Source organism: Canis lupus, chromosome X (genome assembly GCF_011100685.1).
Source record: "Canis lupus familiaris isolate Mischka breed German Shepherd chromosome X, alternate assembly UU_Cfam_GSD_1.0, whole genome shotgun sequence".
NCBI lineage: Eukaryota > Metazoa > Chordata > Mammalia > Carnivora > Canidae > Canis > Canis lupus.
This window is the reverse complement of record NC_049260.1, coordinates 31,529,618-31,547,022: the sequence shown is the minus strand read 5'-3', so window position 1 is coordinate 31,547,022 and position 17,405 is coordinate 31,529,618. Positions and strand designations below refer to the sequence as shown.

The window sequence follows — 17,405 nt, the reverse complement described above, 5'->3', positions numbered from 1 at the left end:
GACAGATCTTCTAAGCACAACATCTCCAAAGAAATAAGAGCTTTAAATGATACACTGGACCAGATGGATTTCACAGATATTTACAGAACTTTACATCCAAACACAACTGAATACACATTCTTCTCAAGTGCACATGGAACTTTCTCCAGAATAGACCATATACTGGGTCACAAATCAGGTCTTAACAGATACCAAAAGATTGGGATTGTCCCCTGCATATTTTCAGACCATAATGTTTTGTAACTAGAACTAAATCACAAGAAGAAATTTGGAAGATATTCAAACACGTGGAGGTAAAAGACCATCCTGCTAAAAGACGAAAGGGTCAACTAGGAAACTAGAGAAGAATTAAAAAGATTCATGGAAACTAATGAGAATGAAGATACAACCATTCAAAATCTTTGGGATACAGCAAAAGCAGTCTTGAGAGGGAAATATATTGCAATACGAGCATTACTCAAAGAACTGGAAAAAAACTCAAATATTCAAGCTAACCTTGCACCTAAAGGAACTGGAGAAAGAACAGCAAATAAAACCTACACCCAGCAGAAGAAGAGAGTTAATAAAGATTTAAGCAGAACTCAATGAAATAGAGATCAGAAGAACTGTAGATCAACAAAAACAGGAGTTGGTTCTTTGAAAGAATTAGTAAGACAGATCAACTTCTAGCCAGCCTTATTAAAAACAAAAGAGAAAAGACTCAAATTAATAAAATCACGAATGAAAAAGGAGAGATCACCACCAATACCAAGGAAATACAAACGATTTTAAAAACATATTATGAGCAGCTATACGCCAGTAAATTAGGCAATCTAGAAGAAATGGACGCATTTCTGGAAAACCACAAACTACCAAAACTGGAACAGGAAGAAATAGAAAACCTGAACAGGCCAATAATCAGGGAAGAAATTGAAGCAGTCATCAAAAACCTCCCAAGACACAAAAGTCCAGGGCCAGATGACTTCCCAGGGGAATTCTTTTTTTTTTCCCCCCAGGGGAATTCTATCAAACGTTTAAAGAAGAAACCATACCTATTCTACTAAAGCTGTTCCAAAAGATAGAAAGAGATGGAGTACTTCCAAATTCGTTCTATGAGGCCAGCATCACCTTAATTCCAAAACCAGACAAAGACCCCACCAAAAATGAGAATTATAGACCAATATCCCTGATGAACACAGATGCAAAAATTCTCAACAAGATACTGGCCAATAGAATCCAACAGTACATTACAAAGATTATTCACCATGACCAAGTGGGATTTATCCCTGGGAGGCAAGGCTGGCTCAACACTCATAAAGCAATCAGTATGATAGATCATATCAACAAGAGAATAAACAGAACCATATTATCCTCTCAATAGATGCAGAGAAAGCATTTGACAAAATACAGCATCCATTCCTTTTTTTTTTTTTTTTTTTTTTTTTTTACAGCATCCATTCCTGATCAAAACTCTTCAGAGTGTAGGGATAGAGGGAACATTCCTCAGCATCTTAAAAGCCATCTACAAAAAGCCCACAGCAAATATCATTCTCAATGGGGAAACACTGGGAGCCTTTCTACTAAGATCAGGAACACGACAGGGATGTCCACTCTTACCACTGCTATTCAACATAGTACTAGAAGTCCTAGCCTCAGCAATCAGGCAACAAAAAGAAATAAAAGGCATTCAAACTGGCAAAGAAGAAGTTAAACTCTCTCTCTTTGCAGATGACATAATACTGTACATAGAAAACCCAAAGACTCCACCCCAAGATTGCTAAACTCATACAGCAATTCAGCAGTGTGGCAGGATACAAAATCAATGCCCAGAAACCAGTGGCATTTCTATACATTAACAATGAGACCGAAGAGAGAGAAATTAAGGAGTCAATCCCATTTACAATTGCACCCAAAAGCATAAGATACCTAGGAATAAACCTAACCAAAGAGGTATCGGATCTATACCCTAAAAACTACAGAACACTTCTGAAGGAAATGGAGGAAGACACAAAGAGATGGAAAAATATTCCATGCTCATGGATTGGCGGAATTAATATTGTGAAAATGTCAATGTTACCCAGGGCAATTTACACATTTAATGCAATCCCTAACAAAATACCATGGACTTTCTTCAGAGAGTTGGAACAAATTATTTTAAGATTTGTGTGGAATCAGAAAAGACCCCGAATAGCCAGGGGAATATTAAAAAAGAAAACCATAGCTGGGGGCATCACAATGCCAGATTTCAGGTTGTACTACAAAGCTGTGGTCATCAAGACAGTGTGGTACTGGCACAAAAACAGACACATAGATCAATGGAACAGAATAGAGAACCCAGAAGTGGACCCTCAACTCTATGGTCAACTAATATTCAACAAAGCAAGAAAGACTATCCATTGGAAAAAAGACAGTCTCTTCAATCAATGGTGCTGGGAAAGTTGGACTGCCACATGCAAAAGAATGAAACTAGACCATTCTCTTACAGCAGACAAAGATAAACTCAAAATGGATGAAAGGTCTAAATGTGAGCCAAGAATCCATCAAAATCCTAGAGGAGAACACAGGCAACACCCTTTTTGAACTCGGCCACAGCAACTTCTTGCAAGATACATCTATGAAAGCAAAAATGCACTATTGGGACTTCATCAAGATAAAAAGCTTCTGCACAGCAAAAGAAACAGTCAACAAAACTAAAAGACAACCTACAGAATGGGAGAAGATATTTGCAAAAGACGTATCCGATAAAGGGCTAGTGTCCAAGATCTTATAAAGAACTTATTAAACTCAACAGCAAAGAAGCAAACAATCCAATCATGAAATGAGCAAAAGACATGAACAGAAATCTCACAGAGGAAGACATAGACATGGCCAACAAGCACATGAGAAAATGCTCCGCATCACTTGCCATCAGGGAAATACAAATCAAAACCACAATGAGATCCCACCTCACACCAGTGAGAATGGGGAAAATTAACAAGACAGGAAACAACAAATGTTGGAGAGGATGGGGAGAAAAGGGAACCCTCCTACACTGTTGGTGGGAATGTGAACTGGTGCAGCCACTCTGGAAAACTGTGTGGAGGTTCCTCAAAGAGTTAAAAATAGAACTGTCCTATGACCCAGTAATTGCACTACTGGGGATTTACCCCAAAGATACAGATGCAGTGAAACCACAGGACAACTGCACCCCGATATTTCTAGCAGCAATGTCCACAATAGCCAAACTGTGGAAGGAGCCTTCGTGTCCATCGAAAGATGAATGGATAAAGAAGCTGTGGTCTATGTATACAATGGAGTATTCCTCAGCCATTAGAAATGACAAATACCCACCATTTGCTTCCATGTGGATGGAACCGGAGGGTATTATGCTGAGTGAAGTAAGTGAATCAGAGAAGGACAAACATATGGTCTCATTCATTTGGGGAATATAAAAAATAGTGAAAGGGAATAAAGGGGAAAGGAGATAAAATGAATGGGAAATATTAAAGAGGGTAACAGAACATGAGAGACACCTAACTCTGGGAAACGAACATGGGGTAGTGGAAAGGGAGGTGGGCGGGGGTTTGGGGTGACTGGATGATGGGCACCCAGGGGGGCACTTGATGGGATGAGCACTGGGCGATATGCTATATGTTGGCAAATTGAACTCCAATAAAAAATAATTAAAAAAATAAATAAATTGCAAAAAGAAAGGAAGAAGATAGTTTGGCAATTTCTTATAAAACTAAACATACCCTCATCATAAGATCTGGCATCATGCTCCTGGGTGTTTACCCCAAAGACTTGAAAACTTATATCCACAGTAAAACCTGTACCCAGATGTTTGCAGCAGTTTCGTTCACAATTGCCAAAACGTTGAAGCAACCAAGACATCCTTCATCAGGTGAATGGGTAAATAAGCTGTGGTACATCCAGACAGTGGATTACTCAATGCTAAAAAAATGAGCTACCAAGCCATGAAAAAACATGGATAAACCTTACATGCATATGTCTAAGCAAAAGAAGCCAGTCTGAAAAGCCTACATACTATATGATTCCAATTATTGAACATTCTGAAAAAGGCAAAACTAGTAGACTAGGTTTCCCGGGGTGGGAGAGAGTTAAATAGGGAGAGCACTGAGGAATTTTTTAGTGCAGTGAAAATACTCTGTATATTATAATGATGTATATATGCCATTGTTCTTTCCAAATTAATAGAATGTATAACACTAACCTAAGGGAACTATGGACTTTGGGTGATTATGATGATAAATGTAGCCCCATCCTTGGTAAAAAATGTACCATTCCAGTGAGTGAAGTGAAGTTGACTATCAGAAAGGCTATGCATAGAGTTGGGGCAGGAGGTATATGAGAAATCTCTGCACCTTCTTCTCAATTCTGTCATAAACCTAACACTGTTTAAAAATAGTTTAAAAAATACTACATATTGGGCAATTTTATTTATATGAAATATCCAGAAAATGCAAGATTATAGAGACATAAAGCAAATCACTGGTTGCCTGAGACTGGGGGTGGGAGCAGGGGTTGAGTGCAAAGGGGGTTGAGAGATATTTGGAAGGAAATGGAAGAGTTCTAAACCTAGAATGTGGTTATGATTGCAAATTCTATAATTTTTCAAAGAAATTATTAAGATGTATACTTACAATGAAATTTTACGGCATGTTCATTATATCTCAAAAACAGGTGTAAAATGTGTTTTACATGTGAGATTAGTAAAAGTATTGTGGTCATGCTGCCTATGTTATCACAAGTATAACTAGGGTAGCTATGGTGGAACAAATAATAACAAAGAAAATAGAATCAATATAGGTTACCCAGTCATCTCTAACTAGTTAAACCACTTCATAACTCCAAACCATTAAAGTTTACTGAAAAATATTCCATCTATCTTTAAATTTTTTTCTAGATATGTCTTCTTTGGCAAGGGAAATAAAAGCAAATAAACTATTGGGATTACATCAAAATAAACAGCTTCTGCCCAAAAAAGAAACAATCAACAAAACTAAAAGACAACCCACTGAATGGGAGACGGTATTTACAAATGACATATCTAATAAAGGGTTCGTATCCAAAATGTATAAAGAACTGATACAACTCAACACTCAAGAAACAGATAATCCAATTAGAAAATGGACAGAAGTCATGAGCATACATATCTCCAAAGAAGACATACAGATGGCCAAAAGACACATGAGAAGATGTTCGACATCACTGTCATCAGTGGAATGCAAATCAAAGCCACAATGAGATACTAATTCTTGGTTGTGAGAATGGCTAAAATTAACAACACAGGAAACAATGGGTATTGATGAGGATGTGGAGAAAGGAGAAACCTCTTGTGCTGTTGGTGGGAATGCAAGCTGGTTTAGCCACACTGGAAAACACTACAGAGGTCCCTCAAAAAGCTAAAAATAAGGCATGCCTGGGTGGCTCAGTTGGTTAATCATCTAACTCTTGGTTTCAGCTCAGGTCATGATCTCAGGGTTATAAAATGAAGCCCCCTGGCAGGTTCTGCATTCAGTGTGGAGTCTGCTGGAGATTATCTCCCTTTCCTGCTTTCTCCCTCTTTGCCCCTCTTCCCACTTATATGCATGGAGGCTCTCTCTCTCTAACATAAATAAATAAAGCCTTTTAAAAAAAATTTAGAAATAAAACTACCCTATGATCCAGCAATTGCAGTACTAAGTATTTACTGAAAAGAGACAAAAATACTGATTCAAAGAGATACATGCACCTGCATGTTTATAGCAGCATTATCAGCAATGGAAAGAGCCCAAATATCCATTTACTAATGAATGGATAAAGAAGAGGTGGTAAAAGTATACAAAGGAATATTACTCAGCCATCAAAAAGAATGAAATCTTGCCATCTGCAACGATGTGGATAGAGCTCGAGAGAATTATGCTAAGTGAAATAAGTCAGAGAAGGCCAAATATCATACGATCTCACTTCCATGTGGAATTTAAGAAACAAAACAGATGAACATGGGGGGAAAAGAGAGGCAAACCAGGAAACAGACTCTTAACTATACAGAAAAAACAGAGGGTCACTGGAGGGGAGATGGGTGGGGGGATGAATGAAATAGGTGATGGGGATTAAGGAGGGCACTTGTGATGAGCATCAGCTACTGTATGGAGATAATGAACCACTGTATTACACACCTGAAACTAATATTACACTGTATGTTGACTAACTGGAATTTAACAAAAACTTGAAGAAAAAAACACAATGAGATATCACCTCACACTTGTCAGAATAGCTAAAATCAAAAGCACAAAAAACAACAAGTGCTGGTGAGAGTGTGGAGGAAAAGGAACCCTTGTGTACAGTTGGTGGGAATGTAAACTGGTGTAGCCACTGTGGAAGAGAGCATAGAGCTTCCTCAAAAAATTAAAAATAGAACTACCCTATGATCAACTAATCTCATTATTGAGTATTTACCCAAGAATACAAAAACACTAATCTGAAAAGATATATGTAGCCCAAATATACATTTATTTTTTCTTGCAGCATTTTTTTACAATAGCCAAATTATGGAAGCAGCCCAAGTATCTATTGATAGATAAATGGATAAAGAAGTGGTAAAAATACACACACACACATACACACAATAGAATATTATTCAGCCATAAAAAAGCACAAAATTGGGATCCCTGGGTGGCGCAGTGGTTTAGCGCCTGCCTTTGGCCCAGGGCGCGATCCTGGAGACCCGGGATCGAATCCCACGTCAGGCTCCCGGTGCATGGAGCCTGCTTCTCCCTCTGCCTGTGTCTCTGCCTCTCTCTCTCTCTCTCTGTGACTATCATAAATAAATAAAAAAAAAAAAAAAAAAAAAAAAAGCACAAAATTTTGCCATTTGCAGTAGCAAGGATGGAGGGAGAGAGTACAATGCTAAATGAAATAAGTCAGAGAAAGACAAACACCATATGATTTTACTCCCAGGTGGGATTTAAGAAACAAAACAAATGAAAAGGGAAAAAAATAGAGATGAACGAAGAAACAGACTCTTAATTATAGATAACAAACTGATGATTACCAGAGGGGAGGTGGGGGGATGGGTGAAATAGGTGAAAGGGATCAAGAGTACACTTATTATGATTAGCACCGAATGATGTATAGAATTGTTGATCATTATATTGCACGCCCAAAATTAATATAACACTGTATGTTAACTATACTGGAATTGAAAATAAAAACTTAAGGTGAGTGGGCTATAAAAATACATTAATAACATCCTTTGAAAAACAGAGGAGTGCCTGGGGGGCTCAGTCAGTTAAGCATCTGACTCTTGGTGTCAGCTCAGGTCATGATCTCAGCGTCCTGAGATCAAGTCCTTCATTGGACTCTGCACTCAGTACAGAGTCTGCTTAAAATTCTCTCTCTCTCTCTCTCTCTCTCTCTCCGTCTGCCCCTCCCAATACTCATGTGCTCTCTTTCTCTCTCTCAAATAAATTAAATAAATAAATAAATAAAACCTTAAAAAAATAGAACTATTATCCTAAATTTCAGCATCTACTAACTTTTGTTACCTGTTTTCTTGGTCCTCACTTTGTAGACTCTATTTTTCTAATTTTTATTGAAAAATTATGAAATATATAAAGCTTTCATTCATAGAAGCAATATTCCTCTGGCTTCACAGCAAAAGAGGACATAATAGAATTTTCCATCTTAAATTTTGTTTCTCAATTCAGCATAAATTACATTTACAAAACCTGTTACATACTTTTGCTAGATATATTACCTTGTCTGACTTGTCATTCTGAAGTCAACAACTGCTTCCTTAAATAAACCAATGCCTTCAATATCAATGACATCATCCACATCAGGCTCAGTTGCAACCAACATTATGGGAAACTTCCAAATCCCATCTGTTATGCACTCAATTTTCAGTGTAATTTGTGTCCTTAAATATAAAAAGAGATTACAGAGGATACTAAAGGAAAACAAGCAAAAAGAGAATACAATATAGCAGATCAACATCCATGCAGAAAACGTTAGCAAACCTTGTGATGTTGGTAAAAAGGCTGGGACTTAAATGCAGGTGACCGTTAATTACATTTTAGGAATAATTTTTAGGTCTTTCGTTATATTATCAATCTCCTTGTGAGATAAATATATTGTAGCACATCTTATCTACTCTCTAGTTATTTACTAAGAACCAGTAGAATATGCAGAATTGACTGCAAATTTTCTGTAACCAGCACAGAATATGATAATATTTAAGAATCCAAGGTGAGGTCAGTGAAGGGAACCAGGTGTTATACAAATAGGTCGGTATGGAAATTTTGTTCAAAAGGAAACATTGTGAGGAGGTTTTTTTCAATTCTTGCTTCATGTAGAAAAATTATATTTTCTGTGAATACTTACAAAGCTCATAAAATTAACTTAAAGATTTTTAAAAATTAAATTGCAATTTTAATTTAAATTATTTAAATTATTTGATTATTTTATTTTTATTTTTTAAAATTTTTATTTATTTATTCATAGAGATGCAGAGAGAGAGAGAGGCAGAGGGAGAAGCAGGCTCCATGCAGGGAGCCCGATGTGGGACTCGATCCAGGGTCTCCAGGATCACACCCTGGGCTGCAGGCGGCGCTAAACCGCTGTGCCACCGGGGCTGCCCTTATTTGATTATTTTAAATTATTTTACTTTCTTCACTTATCTAGGTAAAACATAGCTTAGGTATAATTATTTTCTTGTTGTTTTTCATAATTTAGAGCTGTTGGTTTTATTTTGTTTTTTCTCATTTAACTGTATATCTTCCAGCAAATCACCTCAAATAAATAAGGAAGAAGGAATGACAAAAGTAAACGAATATATACATATTTAAACGGAATTCTTAAACTACATCAGAATATCACACAACACACAAAAATTTATGAATCATGCATACAAGTTGTCCTAAATCAGGTTTGCAAACATTCACCAAGAAACTCTAAATCCACAAAATGTTGAATAGGTATAAATTCACATGGTAGTGCTCATATTCACCAAGGAAAACATACTCTCTTTCTGGTTGTTGCTGGTAATTTCTATATCACTAAGTCAACAAAATACAAATCTAAATGTGAAAAAAAAATACTTATGCAATAAACACAGAAAACTATCATAATGAAAAAGATAAATGTTTACAGCATACTATCTTCTTGTAGCTTGGTTTTTATTACTGTTTTCTGAAGATGACCCTCATATGTTTTAGTGATTGAACTACATATTCAAAACCACTTTAAATACTTGCCTGGCTCCATAAAATACATAGTTAAATTACAGAAATAATTAAAAACACAGCTAATACTTTAGCTGTCTTTTCTTTCTTTTTTTTTTTTTAATTTTATTTATTTACGATAGTCACACACAGAGAGAGAGAGAGAGGCAGAGACACAGGCAGAGGAAGAAGTAGGCTCCATGCACCGGGAGCCCGATGTGGGATTCGATCCCGGGTCTCCAGGATCGCGCCCTGGGCCAAAGGCAGGCGCTAAACCGCTGCGCCACCCAGGGATTCCCTTTAGCTGTCTTTTCATTACTAGATTGTATTTTGTACTTTTTTTAAAAAAGGTTTTATACATTTATTTATTTGAGAGAGAGGGAGAGAGAATGAAATCATGAGTAGCAGGGAAAGGCAGAGGGAGAAGCAGACTCCCTTCTGAGCCGGGAGCCAGACTCAGAGCTTCTGGATCCTGGGATCAATACCTGAGGAGGCAAACACTTAACCAACTGAGCCACCCAGGCACCCCCGTATTTTGTACTTTGTGTGTATTGTGGTACTGATCAGTGTCTGCATTAAGACATAAAGAAATCCCTGTTTCAGATGCAGCATTTGCATGTGCTAAGTACCAGTTGCCCAACAAGTAAATATAAAGACACTGGATGCGGTTTCCCAGAAGAAAGACATTCAAAGGTCACTATTCTCAGAGATTCCAATATGATCCTCTTAAATCTTACTACAGGATGTGCAATGTTATAGTTTTGGTGATAAAAGCAACTACGAAGTAGAACACAGCTGAGGCATTTTTAATCATTCGAACTGGTTCTGAGAAGTAGTATCCAGAAACATCATGTTGGGGTGCCTGGGTGGCTCAGCAGGGTAAGTGTCTGACTGGTGATTTTGGTTCAGGTCATGATCTCATGGATCCTGAGATTAAGCCCCTCACTGGGCTCTGTGCTCAGCAGGGAGCCTGCTTGAAAATTCTGTCCCTCTGCCCTCCCCCCATTCTCTCTCTCTCTCTCTCTCTCTCAAATTTAAAAATCTAAGAGAGGGCAGCCCGGGGCGGGGGTGGGGGTGGGGGGTGGGGCTCAGCGGTTTAGCGCCGCCTTCAGCCCAGGGTGTGATCCTGGAGACCCAGGATTGAGTCCCACTTCCGGCTTCTGCATGGAGCCTGCTTCTTCCTCTGCCTGTGTCTCTGCCTCTCTCTGTGTGTCTCTCATGAATAAATAAATAAAATCTTTAAAAAAAAATAAATAAAAATCTAAGAGAGAGAGAGAGAAACATCATGTTGCCAATGGACAGCACCAAGGCAGTGGTTTTTGAAAAAAATTTACAGAGTGCACCACTCTTTTGTGAATATTCTACCCTAATGACCTTTGGGAGTTCACAGTTTGTGAAGGATTTCTTAGATTTCTAATCATTTTAACTATTTTTTTTCTTTGTCAGAATACTTTTCAGAGCTTGATAGCTAGAGAGAATCTAGCCCAAAATATTTACCTCAGTAGCATCAAAGTAGTAATACAATCTAAATATAAAAAATGGAAAGAAAAATCAACATTGTTTAAAAGAGTAATAATATGTAGTTTCAAAGAGTCATAATATTATTTAAAGAAAAAAGTTTACCTCAATGGTTTCTTTGGTGCAAACACCACATTGAAGACCAATGTTATTATTTCATCTTTGATGTGATAAATTTTTTTGATCATATATAAAGCTACACAGGATCCCAACTTAGACTTCATAGCTTCAGATTCAAATTGAATTTCATATTCAAATTCACGTTTTAGAGGTATACCTAAGAAAATCAAGATTAAAATGATTTCAACTTAAGTATATATAGATTGAAAAGCAATCACCTGTCAACACTAATCATGCACAGATATTCAGACGGAGGGAGAAGATTTATGTTATTTAAATTGCATTCATAATACCTAGTGCATTACCAGATGTATAATAATACTCAGTAATGTTTTTGTTAAAAGGTTAATAAATAAATTATTGAATAAAAACATAAATGCAGAAGACAACTCCCACTACCTTAAATCTTTAAAATTTAGATTTATGAAATAAGAAATAGCTAGATGGAAATTAATAATCAATACTTACCATAAAATATAAATAATATGGCATGGTCTATATAATAAATTTATTAAAAGTTTATAGATTTGTAACTTATAAAGAAATATTTGAATTAAGTTTAAAAAATATTAAAACGGCATCCTAATCTATTAGGGCAGAATTTTCAAGTTCTGATATATTTTAATAAAAGAGAGAATTTTTCATGTTTTAGTCTTGGGGTATTACAGACCACCTAGTTAACCATATTTTCTTAACCAGTAGCTTACCAGAAGAAAGTACTAGCAGGGTTTTGTTGGGTACATGTGAAAAATATCTTAAATCCAGTACTAGCATGTATAAGAGAAGAACAAATATCTATTATATTAACTCTCCACATACGCAAAAGGAGCCCAAATGCCAAATTGAGAAGTTTGTTGCATATGGGTCATGGAAGAGAGGTCAGGAACCCATAACTTGACCTGGTCCACAGCTGAGGTAATTTCTGCAGTCTGTCTCCAGTATATAAAGGTCAACATGATCTTTGGGTTCATAGAACTGATGGCCACCTTTCTTTAAGCAATCCAAGCAGAAAACTGACCACCTTTAAGACGTAGTTGATTATAATATCTGCTGTAGAACTCTGAAAAATAGTATGGCTGTAACAAGCCCAAGTCACATTTAATGATTATCCAGCAATATCTGGATTAATGTAAAATAACTGGCTGACCCACACTCTTATAAGATCTCTCTCTCTCTCTCTCTCTCTCTCTTTTTTCTTACTTTTTCCACATGTAAAAGTATATTTTTCATCTCTGGAATTGCTGATTTTTTATCCTGGTGACAAAATCAGCAATTATTGTTCCTATCAATAACCTGTCTTTGCAATAGCAAAATCAATGTGTCTACATATAATGTGTCTATTTGTTCTAGGGAGATATGGAAATGTTCCATAGGAAGCCATAATCCATACAAAGAAAGAGCATTTAAGAATTTTAGATTGGTTAATGGGAGATGAAATTTCCATTGCATTCAAATAACATAATATTTTTAAAGCAAATACTGTATGTAGTTGAGCTCTGCATCTGTTTCTACTTAATTACTAAAATCTTTATGGGAATGTTTATGTCAGAATGAAGACAAGAAATGAGAAGCTAAATTTAGTTTCAGAAGCATTGAACTCCCTGTGGAGAATCTGTCCTATGGATGTTATAATTGTAATCATAAGAAGATCCATTGCTACAAAATAGAGACACGATTATCAGCTAAGAGATAGGAGGTGAAACAAGTAGAAACAATGTGAATATATTTTTCAAACTACACATATTCCCCTCGTCTGTAACTGGAATATATTGTTCTGAGCCCATAAAGGAGGGGGAAAGAAGAAGGAGAAAGTCACAATAAACTGACATTCTGTATTGTATCTTAAAAGCAATCTGTTAGTCTCTACATTTTATTTGGAAAGTCATATTACCAAGTGAGAAATATGGTTTTTGTTATGCTCCTAATTTGGAGAGAAACTATACAGTATTTTTATGTGGACTGGGTGGATAAGAGTGAAGTCAGTGAGGCCAGTTTAAAATAATTATCTTGATTGTTGGATAAAATTAATCTCTCATGGCAAACATAGCTCATAACTCTAAGAGAATACCAGCACATTTCTAAAACAAAATTTAAATAAATGTAGTTTCCCATAATACACTTTACAATTTCAAAATTACAACCCAACAGCGTTTGGGACTACTGTAACAAAGTTTTCAACATGGAGGGAAAATTCTACTGTTTTTTAGCAAACCCTTAAAAAGGCACTTAAATTCATGAACCTAATAGGATAAATATATATTTATCTTTAATTGTGTTTTAAAGATTTTGTTTATTCATGAGAGACAGAGAAAGAGAGAGAGAGAGAGAGAGAGAGAGAGGCAGAGACACAGGCAGAGGGAGAAGCAGGATCCATGCAGGGAGCCCGACATGGGACTCGATCCCGGGTCCTCAGGATCAGGCCCTGGGCTGAAGGCAGTGCTAAACCGCCGAGCCACCCGGGCTGCCCTTTAATTGTGTTTTAACAGTATGTAAAAAGCTTTCCTTGAAATGACAAGTATGGTTTTTCCCTCATGGAGCTGAAGACTGAGAGGCAAGAACTGGCAATAAACTAACAGTAATACCACTAGTTTTTAATTACTGTGATAATTGCTATTATGGAGAAGTAAAGGAGGTTATGAGAGCATCTGTTCTGGGATCCTGGCTGCTAAGGTACTGAGGCAGAAACCAATATACCAAAATTGAAAGGTGATAAAGGTTACCTGGATGAAGAAATTTAAAAAATGCCTCCTAAGCATTGGAGCAGCGTGGGGTATTTTGCCAGAATGGAAACGACCTTAGCCCATTTGAGAAAGAACTCATGGATGGAGCAGAGGAAGTGGCAAGAATTTGTCAAAAGATAAAGTGGACAAAATAGGCAAGACTATACAGGGGACGGTGAGAATTTGGGACTTCTATGAATAACAGGAGCCCACTGAATGTTTTAAATATGTCAGTAACGTGCTCTTTTAATAGCAAATTGAGCAACAGGGGATTGGGAGAGAACTTAAGGAAGTTTCCACAGTAGTTCAGGCCAGGTGATGGCTTGCACCAGGGTGAGAGGAAGATGTAGATTAAGATCAGATAATGCCCTGCTCTGTATAAAGTGGGAGAGACATGAGTAAGCATGACTGGCAACAGAATCACCAGCTTATTGCTTCTGTCCTGTATCCATATCCTTTACATATATACAAAATATTTAATCAAACAGGTTTCAGAGAATTTCAGAGTATGATACCTGTATCTTATCTGTATCCATATCCATATCTATCTATTGTGTCACAAAATAATAATGCCTATAATCATTTGGGTATGTCAGCAGAGTCATTATATTGAACAAAAGGGGCATGTCTCCCATCCGGATAATATCCCTGCATAATTATCATTCAACCTAATGCCTGTATCATAGTGCCAATAAATCATGCAGTGGGAGCTACGTTGGCCAACGGTTCCTGTTATTAAATTTACTAAGGTGAATTTTCTCAGGACAATGACTGAATTTTATTCAATGTGGAGGAACATCAGTCATTTTTTTTAAAAGAACACCTGACTAAATATAATCAGAAACTATAGAATTATAACAAATTCATTATAAAATATGCTTTGAAATTATGTATTATTATAACATATACATTTTAATCTGTAAGAAATACATGTCAAAATAAACCCAACAAAAAGATTTCAATTATGGAGAAATGACTATCAAAGAATAATGAACATTGTATTTCATGTTTTTCCCCTAAATGTCTGTTCTCGCTTCACTAATAATGGGCATGCCCATTTGTTAGAACATCATAATCACATAAGGAATGAATGGAATGCTAGGGACAAATTTGAAACAGATGAAGACAGCAAAGTATTCAAAGAAAACAGAGAAGGCTGGATAAACTCACTAAAGCTATTTTCTTTGAACAAGTAATGAAGAACAAACAACTCTTACTTTTTTTTAAATAAAATTGCAAATCTTTCTGAAGGAAGATTTCATTGACATGTTTTTACTTCACTTTCATAAGGCCATTTAACAGACCAGACATTTTGATTAATTTAATATAACTGCATGTTCCTCTGCTCTGACTACAAGTACAGTAAACTACAAAATGAAAAATTAAAGAAGGTGGCCTCACATCTGATGCTCTTCTTACACATTTTATTTGAAACAAGATACCAAAAAAAAAAAAAGATAAGGGAACTTCTTGCAACATAAATATTTGATCTGAGCTTTCAGCAATTAGCATCCAATTTCAGTCTCTATCTAATATGTAGGCACCATATTTTTGTATTTTCTTTTTCCAGGGATATTCTTCTGTGTACTAATGAGAATACTCACTGAATGACAATGAGAGGACTACGTTTCCATTATAAAACATCATTTGTCAGTAACTGAAGATGGTCACTCTAGTATATAACTGTCACAAAATGCCCCCACTAGAGCTTTGAATGACAATAATGGTAAGATCTAACACTTATGGAACACATACGGAGAACAATAGGCTTTCTAAGGATTCCATGCATTTACATATTTAATCCTCAGAAACAGCCTATGAAGTAGATGCCATTATTATCTCCATGTCACAGTTGAAGAAACTGAGTTATAGAGAGATAAAAGTAATTTTCCCAAGGCCCTAAAGAGATGAAATAGAAGAACCCAAGGTGTCTGGCTTTATACTTCATAACCTGGGATATGAGGCCAGTCAAGTGGCACAATTGCTGAAAAGATACCGTTAGCAGCAGCTTCTGGAAATATGCTGGACATAACTGGCGCAATGGAATGTGGTGTCCCTCAGGGCAGAGCCCTTGGTCTCTCAAACATTTAGATCCTGGTCAGAAGAAGAGGTGCTAACCAGAAAAATGGAGGAGAGGCAACCAGTGAGATAATAAATAATAAGACTAGTCATGAAAACTAAGAGCAGGAAGTCCTTCAACTGGGTCAAATGTTGAAAGGCTGAGTGAGCTCAGGACAGAAATCTGACCATAGGTTTATACTGGATAAAGGTGACCATCTTGTGAAGGGCAGTCTCGTTAGGACAGTTAGGACAGAAACCTTAACAGAATGAGTTGAGCAAAGAAAGTAAAATGAACAAAAGCAGGGGAAAAGATCAAATCTAGAGGCCAAGGTAGGGTCTTGGAAGGGCCAATGACAGGTTTCCCAGGAGCTGTGAGTGATTACAGACCAAACAGGGCATGAGAGTTTACATATGACGTGCAAACAACATACAGCAAGATGATGGAAATGAGACCAGTGTGACACATAAATTAGCAAATCAGACACACAAAAAGGATAACAGATTAATCAAAGAACAATGGCCTCAAGTTATAGAACATCTGGAAAATAAAAGGAAGAGGCATGAATCTGATATGCAGTTAAACAATAAAACCACCCTCACAGAAAAAATCTCATAGAGATAGTTACTGAACTAATCCTCAGGGAGGCACAAAGAAGGCATAGACCAAGAATTACTTAGGAAGAACAAATACAATTATGGGGGAGATTATGCCCACACAGAATAATTTGTAATTTGTAATTTTAAAGAAGTGACATTGCAAAATACAGTCTAAATATCCACATATAATAATATTCCAGTAGGGCAATACCAATTGATTTAAATACTGCAGCTGCATAAATCCAACACGTTGGACAGATGTTCTTTGAATTCCTTGACAACAGTCTGTGTGTCTTATTAATTTTGGTATCTCTGGGGCTCAGCAAAGTATCTGGCAGCAAAGATGCTCACAAGATTGTTGTTGAATGAAAGAAATATAAAAGTGATCAATCCTGGTTAACTCAATGGTGTATATGAGGAATCAGGGTGGAAGGAGAGCAGAGAGGTCCTGGCATTTTCATTTAATGAGGCTTGGTAAGGTTCTTTGGACTCTTAGGGAAAGATGATGAAGATAAAGGGCAACTGATGGGAAGGAGTGTTGGGGATTCTGATCTCCTGCTTATCATGTCTATATAGAGGGGCCTATTCACTCACAAGAAAGGAAAAGTATAGGAGGAAAAAAGTCTCAGCATCAATCTGCCTCCTCCATCATGACTTGCCATTGGGGGAAAAGCAACATATCTGATCAGTGAATATGGGTGAAGGAATGGAACATGAGTAGATGAGCAGACCTCTTTCTTTCCTAATGTCTTGAATCCAGAATGTGCACTTTCTTTTCCTCCTTCATGTGTAGGTTGTTTGCTCCTGCCAGGAATCTACAACTGGCTAGTCTCGGGTAAATGCACTTCACTTCATTTTGGTGGAAGGTATTAATAAACCCAAATGAATCCATAGTGCCAAGTCACTTTATAATGAATAGAGGTAACATTTTGATCTCCATCTGACCTATTTTGAATCTACTTCTCATTTGGTCACAAACCTGTGTGCAGGAATATAAGGGTTTAATTAGTGATCATGCCTAAAACTGCATCATAGTCCAAGCCAGAGAGTTTTAAAATTTCCACCATAATGGATTTAAGAGACTTTAATTTCCACCATAATGGATTTAAGGGACCAAAGGAAGTACAAACTGGCATGAACAACATGACTCTTTTGAACACTATTTAATGTGTTGGGTATACTATAATTAAATTACACACACAGG

At 36.8% G+C, this 17,405-nt stretch overlaps 1 protein-coding gene across 3 annotated transcripts in view; it reads right to left on the bottom strand.

Annotated features, from left to right (window-relative positions):
- The window catches only part of CFAP47 (cilia and flagella associated protein 47), a 504,616-nt gene that overhangs the window by 37,740 nt on the left and 449,471 nt on the right, over nucleotides 1–17,405 (bottom strand). For all 3 annotated transcript variants that reach the window (XM_038587158.1, XM_038587160.1, XM_038587159.1), the window contains 2 exons: nucleotides 10,809–10,980; nucleotides 7,721–7,882 (listed from right to left, as the gene is read on the bottom strand). In XM_038587158.1, coding sequence (XP_038443086.1) covers nucleotides 7,721–7,882; nucleotides 10,809–10,980 — 334 coding nt within the window. The remainder of the gene's footprint in view (nucleotides 1–7,720; nucleotides 7,883–10,808; nucleotides 10,981–17,405) is intronic.